This window comes from Mus caroli, chromosome 12 (genome assembly GCF_900094665.2).
Source record: "Mus caroli chromosome 12, CAROLI_EIJ_v1.1, whole genome shotgun sequence".
Classification (NCBI taxonomy): Eukaryota; Metazoa; Chordata; class Mammalia; order Rodentia; family Muridae; genus Mus; species Mus caroli.
The window spans coordinates 36,699,570-36,711,777 of record NC_034581.1 but is presented as its reverse complement, the minus strand read 5'-3'; the positions used below and the strand labels follow the sequence as shown (position 1 = coordinate 36,711,777).

Sequence of the window (12,208 nt, the reverse complement as noted above, 5' to 3'; positions counted from 1 at the left end):
AAAACTATTTTTTATTGGCTGTTGCCTCAGGAGGCTGGATCAAGAACAGCAGCAGCTCTGTCACTGGCACAGCCCTCCTAATTACTCTTTTCTTCCCACCTGCAGTATAGAGTCTGCACCAGGCTCAAAGCCTTACCAACAATCCCAAGCTATTTAGTTCTGGGTACTGTCTATCGACAACACAGTAGCACAAAACAGGAAACATTTTAAGAAACAGCAAGGAAACTGACAAAAGCCAAGAGGACAGGCAGATACCTTCCTAACTCTCCCACACAAGCCCATCAAAGAGCCCCTCCAAAGGGAAGGGGGCTAAAGATCCTAAACAAGAAAGAGAAGGTGCCACTTCGAATTTGAAGACACTTCAACAAGAATTGATTCCTATTCCAATGTGTTCTAGAAGCACTTCCAGAGAGACACAGGAAAGAATATGTGGAAGGATCAGTAACATCAGGATGGCAATATTTTATTTTTAAAATGATATTCATGACCTTCAGAGTAGCTCGCATGGGGTTTTGTATTTTTGTAAGGCTCTCTGGAGCTTTTATTTCCTTTTCCTCTTTCTTTCTTTCTTTCTTTCTTCCTTTCTTTCTTTCTTCCTTTCTTTTGTTGTCTTTTGTGATGTTTTGTTTTGTAGCCCATATTCTCTGGCCAAGCTTAACCAGGCTCACACAGATAAAACATCTACCTAGCTTAAGAAGGAAGAGCCTGAGGCTCTGCAGCTCTACTGCCTCTCCTGAGGTTGCTGTGCATACACGGTGAAGACAAAAGCACACATAGTGGCTTTAACTTTCTTTCTTACTAATGCCTACCACTGTATGAAGCACAAAAGCAGAGGAGGCTATGCAAAAGGCACAGAGAGGTCTGAAGGGCATTAATAAGTGGGTGATCAATTAATAAGTGGGAGTCCCTGCGCATGGAGCTCATCCCAGAGAAACAGAATCAGACTGAGAAAGAGCAGAAACACCTGGATTCTGGCAGCCTTCCACAGAGCATTTGCTAACTTCTGGTTTTACTTTAAAACCATGTGGGATGCGTCATAACAAAAGCATCCACCTCTTGATGCTCAAAAGCACTTGATACCTCTTGATGAAGTTTTGTAACAAAGGACACATTTGGTTGCAAGAACTCTCCAGAATTAGTACTGGTAAAGACGCTGGGTAGCACTTACCCCAGAGATCAGGGCTCAGAGGGTTAGATTACTTCCTTCCAGTAACACAGTGGACAGCAGTGTGTAGATGAGAGCAGGAGCTCATTTGTTTTACCTAAGACAAATGTGCCTATCATCATACCCTAGCTCTTATGCTGGACCACTGAACCATAGCCTCATCCTTGACCTTTCCCCCTCCCCTGGGCAATCCTGGGTATTGAGTCTATGGCCTCTTAGCCACTAAGTTTATTTCCATTTATGTATGTATGCATGCACGTAGGTATGTATTTATACTGGTCTTGCTGACTTTTTCACACTAGCCTATAGTTGATACTGTAGCCCAAGCAAGGCTTAAACTTGTACCTTTGTTTCCTGAGTCTCCTAAGTAGCTGAGGTTATAAGCAAGTCTATGCCACCAAGTTCAGCTACAAATATATATATATATATATATATATATATTTAAAGGAAAGGTTCCTTATCCCTCAGCACTAAAGCTTTACTAGTGTACTTCCTGAAAATCAGAGACAAAGTGTAGATTGTTTATGCTCACTCATCAATTCATCATTAAAAAGAATTCCTATGTACCAGACTTGAACATATACTGATATATCTATCTTTCAAGTACAAAATTTACAAGAATAAAATTTTAGTAATTTTATCCACTATATAACTTTATATATAATCATAAGTTATACATCTATTTGTATGAAAGGCCATACTTAAGAGGCATCATTACAAAAATACACACTATATACTGAAACTTTGTGTACTGTAAGTTACATATTTTTTTGCAAAGAACAAGGAAATTGACTTCTATACCTGCTATGAGCCAAGCATAACATATATTCTCTGTAATAATAGAAAACCATAACTCAGATCTGAAATTTTTTTTAAAGACTTTGCAATCTAAGCAGCTCCGAATACTGCTCACCATGGTGAGAAATGAAAGTCCACGCGTAAGTATCCTAGCAAAATTTTCATCACACACCCGCCTAACAGATGGGTTCTCAAAAACAACCAAGCATTCCGCAAGCCAAATGCTCAAAACTTAGTAATAAACAATGATTAACATTCTTGAGTATGTGATGCTGCAGAAATGAGAACCTCAGCAACAATTTGGGGGGGGGGGGCAGAAGCTCACTTTGTGCTCTCACCTCTCATGTCCCACCTCCCTTTCCCAAACAGGCACACCCTCTCACCTCCCTACCCGGCTCAGCATCCCAAGCCTTGGTGTCCGCAGCAAGCTCAAAACACTTGACTGATCATATCCGGTTGCCATTCCAGGAAATCCCAGAGTGGTTTTTAAGCCTCTGCCCACAGCTTGTAAAGAAAGGCAAGAGAAAAACTAATCGATATCAGCACCCAGCTGTGACCTGGCACGGAAGGAAATCTAGAAAAATAAATGTCATCCATAATCTGTATCATTTAACACTTGCAAGAAAACAACCACTGGGATGGACTCTAAGGCGGACAGCGTCGCCGGGGTGGATCTGAGATTCCTGCACCAGGTGTCAAGACTGGTGCCCTCTGGTTCCTCAGCCCTCAGACAAGGAAATGCCTTTTCCCTTGGCAAGGGTTATCTGATTCCCGCCCCCCCCCCCCAAAAAAAAAAGAAGAGGGAACAGAGAGGAAAACAACCTCTATCTACACCACTCTGGGAGAGCCCCTTGGCAAGAGCTCACGTTAGACTTAGAAGCTGGAAACCTTTCGCAAAGGTGGGCACACAACAAACTATTGTCTTGCTAACCAGTCACAGCCCAGAAAGGAAGCTCATGGAAAACATGACTCTGTTGAATCGGAGAGTCCCTTCAGTAGATAAAGTCCGATCCCTAGGCAAAGTAGGGGAGGTAAAATCTGCTGTGATTAGGGTTCCCCTGAAAGGTTTTACAAATTTTTTTTTAAATTACAGGAGAATGAAGTCAGAGCATAAATACGTCTCTGTATCATATAAATTACTAGGTCCGTCCACAATAAAAACAAGAACGCCAATCGGCAGAACGGGGAATTTTAGGAAATGAAGATTGTCAGTAAAATCTATAATGCTTTCTTTCTGTTAGACCTTCTGGGAGGTTATAATTGCATTTGGCCAATTCGGGCTTGTCAGTGAGCCTGGCTTCTTAATAGTCTCAACCCTAAAAGGAGTGACTGTCAAAGGGGGAGGGGGGGGACCCAGCTGAAATCAAACAACAAAAACGGGAACTGTAATCCTACCGACAAGGGAGGAGGGAAGGGAAGGGAGCCTCCTGTATTCATCAGTCAACATTAATGGTCTTTGTTGTTCACCTTTGCACAGAACAGTGAATGCTATCCTATTCCTTTTTCTCTCAAATCAGTGCCAGGGTAGTCCTCTCCTAAAGCTGCCTGCCAGCCTCTAAGAGCCAGGCTTTCTGACCCTCCTCTCCCTCGTCACTTTCCACCCGGCCTCTATGACCCCCACTGCGCTCGTTCCCTGGTAGAGAAGGTGGCCAGAAGTAAAAACCCTGCCAAAATCTCGGTTCCCCTCCAAGGACCAAAGAGCGCAGCAGCACAGATGTTGAAATTTACAAACCCCCCTGCTCGCAACACACACCCCAAACACCCGGGAGGCGAGGGAGGAAGGAGGCTATGTCCCGACTCCGTCTGTCACAGGGGCTACACTACGCACTCTGGGAATGCAGACCCCAGCCGCAGGGACTTCGCGCCTCCCTACTGTTTGGGAGTATTCTAGCAGCCGGTCCCCGGTCTCCCTCTTCACCCCGGGAAATCTTAGCAGCCCACTGCCAGCTCTCTGCCGCTGTGGGCCAGCAGGGGTAGAAAGGGAGAGAAACCCTGTTGGCTTCCCCTTCCAACTTGACACGCAACACGCCCCGCGGCCGCTCCGAACTCCGCCAGCCAGCAGAGCCCGGAGCGGCTGTCCGGACGTTCTGGGATCGGGTTCGAGAAGCGCCGAGTGCGCGGTGAGGAGCGAGCCCCCCAGTGCGAGCCCCTCAGCCAGAGGCCGGTGCGGCCAAGCCCGGGACCCGCTGTGCAATGCCAAGACCTGGCATTTGCAGCCTGGAGCGGAGCGAGCTGCGTGGGGGCAAGGACCAGAGCGTGGTAAAAGTTCGCCCGCGAGCACTCACCCACACCGTATTTCTCGTGCTCCGTAGGTATCCACATGGCTATGAAGGGCGTTGAGGGGCTCCGGGCTGTGCAATACCCGCGCCCCTCCAGTGGCTCACAACAATGCACCGCTCCCGAAGAGCAGCTGCGTCGCTAGAGCACAGCGGATCGCGCGGGCTGCGGCGCTGGGCAGGGTCTGCTCCCGAGGCTCTGGAGCGGGCACTGACACTACACCGCCGAGGCGGAGCCGCCCGCCGCTCTGCCGGCCGCGGCTGCTCACAGCCCTGCGATGCGCTCCCGGGGACCCGGCGGCGCAGTCATTGTTCTGATTCACTGAACTAAGCGAACACGCCGGGGCACTCGCGGGCGCACCCCCGCCCGTCAGCGCCCATCCAGCGCTGACTCCCCACTGCCTCGCGGCATGCTGGAAGTTGTAGTTCTTACGCTCCCGGCTCCGGAAGGGGGCGGGACTACAGCGGTTAGGGGCGGAACACCTAGTTAGGCTCGCCACATTCGATTGGTCCAAAATGTGACGGCACAGCATAGGCGTGTAGGAACTCCCTCAGTGGGGCGGCTGCGACCCCAGGCGCGTTTTTATTGGTGTATCACCGCTCCGTCCCGCCTACGGCCCGCCCCTTTCTACTGTGCCAGGTAATGGCTGCTAGTGAGGTCCAGGGGCTTCCTGTGGACCCCCGGGAGGCTGGGGTCCGCGGGGCCCGCGGCGGAATCGGACACACGGATCATGAAGGTGAGTGTGCTGTCCCTTAGGCGCGGGTGATCTGTCTTCCTTCTGTGCCCGGGGTGCAGCTGGCAGCCGCTCAGACCTTTGAAGCTGGTCAGCTGGGAGACCACCTTGGTGCCAGGCAAAAAGCCGCGGGCGGGACCCAGAGATGGGGTTGGGCAGACGGAGGTTGCCAGGCTGAGGCTGTTTTGGGTGGGAGCAGAAAATGTGAAGAGCTGCCTTCCCGGCCTCTGAGAAAGCTCCTTTGCTGTCTTCCGGTTTGGAATTCTGTGCTTTGCACTTGCCGCCAAGTGGGTGTGGGTCAGGTCTGGGTTGCACATGTGTGACTGTAAAGCTGTGATTAGCCGCTATTTCCTGACTTGTAGCCCTCACTCTCCTCGGTTTGCTGAATTTGGCTCTGGGAAGGTGTTTTACGTAGTTTGGGATCGGTTTCTAAGTTGGAGACTAGTCACGTCACGGCTCTCCAATACTTATTTGCCGGTTGCAGGTTGTAGTCCTCTTCAAAAGGAAAGCATGTGTGTGTCTCAGGTATCATTTGGCCCTGTAGCCTGGGAGATGTTACATTCTAAGAGAAAGAGAAAAGAGAATTAAATTCACTCCAGCCCTCACAGAATATTTAAAATAGGGTTTTAAAATTCATCACAGCTACTTTGTATCAACCTGACTTTGCTGCTTTCTTCAGTTCCACTGTAGAGACCAAAAGTCAAACTTTCATAGACTACCTTTTCTTTTGGTCGAGCTCCACTCCCCACCCATTTTGTTTAAGTGTTAATTTGGGGGTTAATTTGGGTTCTCAGTCCTTGTTGATGTTTTTTCCATTTAACCTTCACAGCTTTTTATCTCAGTAGCAGGGAAATAAAAGTGCAATTTCTTTCTTTTCTTCCCACTTCCCATGAGTGAGATTCCTATCATCTAAGCAACCTATCAATGGGTTTGCCATATATCCCGTACTTATGTTTTTCCAGGTCACCAAAATTCCACATTTTAAGATATAAAGTTGGAAGCTTTGATAATTTGGCGGCGGGGGTGGGGGGAGGATGTTGTTTATGGTTTTTGTTTTTGTGTTTTGTTTTTTGTTTTGTTTAGTTGGTTGGTTTTGGTTTTTCGAGACAGAGTTTCTCTGTGTAGCTCTGGCTGTCCTGAAACTCACTCTGTAAACCAGGCTGGCCTCGAACTCAAAAATCCGCTTGCCTCTGCCTCCCAAATGCTAGGATTAAAGGCACACGCCTTTAATCCTAGCATTTGCCTAGGCACACGCCTTTAATCCTAGCATTTGCCTTTAATCCTAGTCACTGCCCGGCTTCTTTTCCTCACTGATAACTTTTTCTCACGGGTTAATTTATTTGAAACTTGAAAATACCTCTAAAGCATAATTAATTACCTTACACTTAGAATTCATTACAAATATTTCAAGCACTTCATTCAGAGGTCATTCAGAGGTCTTTAGATTTAAAAAAATAATAATAATAGTAACATCCACTACACAGTTCCACTTATAAAGACAAAAGTGATGCATATTTTATAACATAGTCCTTTATAATATGCATTGTATACCTCATTTTAAAATAAAAGGGATAATTCTAGTAAACTCAAAGATCTACAGCTTTCTTCTTCCTATTGTTTATCAAAGGGAATTGTTATCAATTTTTTGTTACATTTCTTAGTGAATACACTCATGTTCCATAGAAAAGATATTCCATACTCTAGCCAGTCCCCTGTTAATAAATGTATAAAGTAGCTCTGAGTTTCAATAGCATTACAGAGAGTGGATTTATGTATATGTATAATATATTTGTTATATATTATATACATAATATAGATGGATAGATAGATGTTTGCCCAGTAGAGTATTAAGTTTGTGTGAGTTTTCCATGGATGCCAGTTTTCCCTGTTAAAAGTACTCATGAATATTTCCCAATAATAACCAAGTATCCTTTACCCACTTAATATTTTCAAAAAGTACGAGGAAATTATTAATCCAGGACCAGTGTTGAAATATGGTAAGCCTGAATTGGGTGACTAATGAAAACTTAATTTTAGACTTCAAATTATCTTCCACAAAACCATTGAGCAGCAGTGAATTTTCAGTGGTTGTCACAAAAACAAACCCTCTCCTTATTTCAGAACTGCCCAGTATTATCATTGATTTAGACCAGTGACTGGGGGGAGCTTCATGATTGATTCTTATGTCACTAAAATTCTCCTTTAATAATGGATCACTCTATGACTTTGTCAGAATTCTTTTCAAATCCTGCAAAATGGGACACATAGTATAGGTGGGAATAATTGCATTAGGAGTATATTTCTTCTTAGGCAGGCACTTAAGTTATCCAGGATGTCTTTCTCTGTAAAATCACACACCTCTTTAATTTCTGGAAAACTGCTGCTTTTCAGAGGTTTCCTCCAATTCTAATTAAAATGTCAATCTGTGTGTTTAATATCCTGAGACAAAAGGGCCTGAGGAGCCATTTAACAGAAATCCTAGCAGTTCTATAAAATCTCTGCTACAAGGAGTCACTAGGTGGAGTGCAGGCATATACAGCTCCCTCGCTGAGACCTCTGTGCTTCCTGGGGTGTCTTTAGTCCGTTCCTCCCCAAGTCCCTATACTGGTTGGTTCACCGCAAAATTATCTTTTGAGAAAAATCAAAAAGTCTATTTTGTTGGCAGTATAGATGAAGAAAGAGATGACACCAAGTGTGCCCCTATCTTCCTTGCATGTTCTCCAGTACACAAGAACCCTTGGGTGTTATGAGAAGGGCCTGGGACTGAGCTGTGGATGATCTCCTGTGGAGAGGAAATTAAATGACATGGTCAGGCCAAGACTTAGCCCTGCTGGCTGTTCAGTTGGACAGAAACTAGTTTTTCATATTGTTTCCTAACACAAAATAGGGTTTGGGTAGATGGCTTAGTGACGAAAAGCACTTGCTATGCAAACTTCAGTGCCTGGGTTCAAATCCCCAGTACCCACATAAAAGCCAAGCCTGGCCCCTTGTGCCTGAAACCCTAGCTTTGTGAGCTGGGAACAGAAGGATCCCAGCTGCTCTTTACTCAGCCTCTATGGCAGAAGCAGTGAGCTTCAGGTTCAGTGACAGTCTGAGGCGAATAGGATGGAGCATGAAAGAGGGAAAAAACAGATGCCCACCTCTGGCCTTCCCATTCAGGTATGCAAGTGTGCAACACACACATACACACACACCAGACCACTATATGTTGCTATTTATTCTCATTTAGGTTTTAATAAGAAATGAATCTGTAGTTCAATGATTGACACTTACATGAGGATTTTGTGACTAGGGTGATTTCTGATGATAATGTTTGCCTATATTGTAAGACTCTCTGGCGGTCAACTTGGTTGTCTTCTCCAAATGAATACATAGGAGATCACGATGGTGGTGTTTGAACTTTGGGTGCTTGTCCTGCAGAGACCTTATTAATTTCATTGTTAGGTTTGTGGAAGGAGTTGTGGAGAGTAGCAAGTGAAAACTCCTTGCTCTTGTATTCCCTATTCCGATAAATGCTAGAAACCTAGGGAGCATCATTGAGTCCCTTCTTGCCCACAGGCCCTGAATTTGATCAGTTACCAAGTCTTCCTCTGTTCCAAAGCAATGGAATCTGCCCTCTGTTCCCCTCTGTACACTACTCTCATTCTGTCTCCAACCCTGTGCAGCACGCCTCATCACCTATCTCACCTCCTAGTCTGTGCTCCAAAAAGAAAACCAAGACCTTGTTGGACTTGTTTTGTCTGCCTGATCCTGGCACAGGGTTAATATATAATAAATGCTTGAGCTAAACAGTATTCTAGCCTTCCCAGTCGGAAAACCTTCTTTTGACCTCCCTGACACTTAACTTTACCCCCTTTTAATCTTTTGAAAACAAATCTATTTGGGGGTCTGCACTGGGAATCTTCACTACAACTGGGCTACATGCCTAAGTAGGTCCAACTTCTTTAGGTAATATTTATTCTGCTTTTCAGTCTCATCTTTTTTTATCCCTCTTCCGTGTTCATATCTTCATTATCTGCATCTCTTGTCACACTCTAGTTACATGTTAGCATCTGCACTTACTAAAGCCAAGCCTTATTTACTTTATATCCATCAACTGTCAGAGCTCCACGCAATAAGGAGTAACAGTTTGAATGCTGAGAATATTTTTGAAGCTTACTCAAAGTGTTTATTTAGCATGGCTGACACTTTAAGCAGAAGAATTGAAATAGAATTTTTAAAAAAAAAATGAGGAAATGATTTGTTTGTGAAAGGTATGCATACCAACTAGAAATGCAAGTATCATCAGAAGGCATTTTGTCAGAGCTAATCATGGTGTTTGCCTTTTATGTTGTTTTTCTGCCCTTTTTAAAAGTGATCTCCTAATATTATTTAGATAAGGATTAAGTTTTCAGACCTGCCGCACGATCCTTGGGCTCTGCCTTCCATCATCTGTGTGACTGGTTGCCAGTTTCCTACAGGCTGGTTTCTGGTCTCTCATATTTGGCATGGCTATGGAAAGGGGACTAGACTCTATTTGAGAAAAGCTGTATTTCAGTTTTAATTCTGGCCGTGAATAGCTATGTAACAGAGCGGTATGCTGCACATTAGTAAAAATATACACAAACACCAGCCTTGCAAAATTCCTGATTATTTCATTGAGTTACATGTCTATAAAAGATCAGTATATATTTATTCTATAAAGCTAGATCTTAAATAATATCGGTTGTTCTCATGATGAAGATACGCCTCACTGAACAATAAAGCTGCCTGGCCTCTGATTCTGGGTGTAGGTAAGAGGCGATAAATTGTGGTGAGACCCTGGGGAAGCTTAGGAATGCTCCCATAACTGCTGATGCCTGCAATACCCTCCTGGAATGTGGGGGCTGTCACAGTATCTGTCAGAGCTCTATGCTCACATTGTAACTTGTGTGCCCTGAAAGCCCTTTACATACCTTCTATACTGTTTCCACCCTACACAGCTCTGTCCCTTTGCACTCAGATACCCACACCACACATCCTCCAGGACTCTCCTCTCTGCTGGGATGGCCATGAGAGGTAGAGGCCTGAGGATATCACGGGAAACACGGTTGTTATATATCTTGCTTGGTACCAGGACCTTCTCGGAGCATCTTTTTTAATTTTTCTATAGTACATGAAACCCAACAAGTGACTTCCTAGAGGAACCATTATAAAAAGGGCTATTATAATAATGGAAGTGGTAATGATGGCTAACATTTGTGAAGTGCTAACTCTATCCTGCACTTTCTGTTTCAAACCACTTACAGTATTTGTCTCATTTAATCCTTTTTATTTATAAGTGAGGAAAATGATACAAAAAGTGGTGCGCGCAAGGTCACACGGTACCTGAAAGAGGGCTTTTACCCAGTGCACAAGTGTAATAGTTTGACATGGTAACTGAATTCTATTAGATGAAGTCTGAAGTCAACTCTCTTAAATTCTAATATGTTCTAAAGTGAATGTTGCTATAGCAGGGTAGTGTAGGACAGTGAAAAGATTGAGGTCAGGCCAACTGAGGATGGAATTCTGGTTACTTACCAGGTTCAAACCAACAAAGCTGGGAGTCTCCTTCTGAAGCAATGGCAATATAACGGTCCTGCTGCAATGCAGACATGACCCCGTGGAATGACACATATAGGAGCCTGGTCTTCAGGAAATGGCGACTGTTGTCATGGTCTGGTTGTTTTCCCTACCTCCAGGACAAGTTCCTATTTGGTGGACACTTCACAGGATCATCGTGAATTTGTATGCAACTCTCTTCCTGTTAACAGAGTTCTGCATTCATATAAAACAGTAATGTCCTTTCCAACACACACTCAGGTTCCATCTAGAAAACTGAAAAAAAAAAAAATGTCTGTCGGAGTCACATAATGGAAACCATGCCTCTAAATGCAGATCAGGGTGCATAGAACTAGACAGTGGACACTAACAGTCATCTGCAACAGCTGGATACATGCAGGCTTTAACTACCTATTCCTGGCTAATGTCGGCCCAGAATTAGGGTTCAATGTTGTCAGAGCATTTCCACTGCTGGGAGAGTAAGCACCATGACCAAAGTCAATTTGGGGAGGAAAAGGTTTACTTCACCTTGTAGTCTGTCATCCAGGGAAGTCAAGGCAAGAACGTGGAGGCAAGAACTGATGCAGAGGCCATGGAGGAGTGCAGCTGACTGTCTTGCCCTTTGCAGCTTGCTCAGCTTGTTTTCTTATGCTACCCAAGACCACCACAAAGGGCTGGGCCCTCTTGCATCAATCACTGAGTAAGGACATGCACTACAGATTTATTTTATGGAGGCATTTTTCAGTTGAGGTTCCCTTTTCCCAAGTGTCTCTAGCTTGTATCAAGTTGACATAAAACTAGCTGATACTGCTATTGTTTATCTAATCAATACATCTACAGAATTGGCAGGTAACTCACAGGACCTGAACGGCTCGTCACCTCTTACTGAAGCAAGTAAGTTCTACTCTCCTTCACTCAAATGTAAGCAGGGTAGCATTTTTTCAGAAATAATAATAATCTCATTGATCCACCTTTGGCTTTTCTTTACACCTGATCCCATCATTGTGTGACTAGTGCTATTTGTTTGCAAAGTGTCCAGCTGAGGTTAGATACTACCTTGAGCTATTAGGAACCCAAAAAAAATGGTTTTTGAAGCTAAACAGGACTTAATCTTTTCTTTCTTTAGTGTAGGACTCAGCATGGTCAAGTACTAGAATACTTTAATAGCATTTGTCACATAGTTAGGCTTTCTCCATATTTAGCATATCTTAAATAATAAACATATGGAAGGAAATGTATGGAATAATAGTCAAGACTGGATTCAATGATGAATATTCTACTTTGTAACAGAATAAACTTAAGAAAAACTTTTTAACCTCTTTGAGCCCGAATTTCATCAGAAAAACAATGGTGCCTCTAGTATTGTTGAGCACTTAATGAAGTGGTGTGTGTGTAAGCCCTCTGAGTCCCTTGCAAAAACAAATACAGGCTAGGAGGTGCTATCTGAAGAGGCATAGTGGGCATGAGCCTTGGAATTGAACAATCTGGATTGTTAAAAAAGCAAAAAACAAAAAACAAACAAACAAAAAAAAACTGTGTGACTTTGAGCCAATCAAGGGACTTCCTTGCCATTATTACAAGTGAAGTAGGGTCAGGAGAGGAATAGGGTGTCACATTTATAATTCAGACCCTGTACGACAAAAAGGTCCCATCCTGTTCTGTTCTTATGGTAGACA

At 44.1% G+C, this 12,208-nt stretch overlaps 2 protein-coding genes across 9 annotated transcripts in view; one reads left to right on the top strand and one right to left on the bottom strand.

Moving 5' to 3' along the window:
• Positions 1-4,612, bottom strand: part of Dock4 (dedicator of cytokinesis 4) — a 406,102-nt gene extending 401,490 nt beyond the window's left edge. For all 7 annotated transcript variants that reach the window (XM_029484743.1, XM_029484748.1, XM_029484747.1 and 4 more), the window contains exon 1: positions 4,249-4,612. In XM_029484743.1, the coding sequence (XP_029340603.1) occupies positions 4,249-4,285 (37 nt within the window). In that variant the 5' untranslated portion in view covers positions 4,286-4,612. The remainder of the gene's footprint in view (positions 1-4,248) is intronic.
• Positions 4,613-4,857: 245 nt separating this feature from the next.
• Znf277 (zinc finger protein 277) overlaps positions 4,858-12,208 on the top strand; it is a 117,009-nt gene continuing 109,658 nt past the window's right edge. Inside the window, exon 1 of one of the 2 annotated variants that reach the window (XM_021179196.1) lies at positions 4,858-4,976. In XM_021179196.1, the coding sequence (XP_021034855.1) occupies positions 4,883-4,976 (94 nt within the window). In that variant the 5' untranslated portion in view covers positions 4,858-4,882. The remainder of the gene's footprint in view (positions 4,977-12,208) is intronic. The other variant, XM_029484540.1, reaches the window with a different exon arrangement.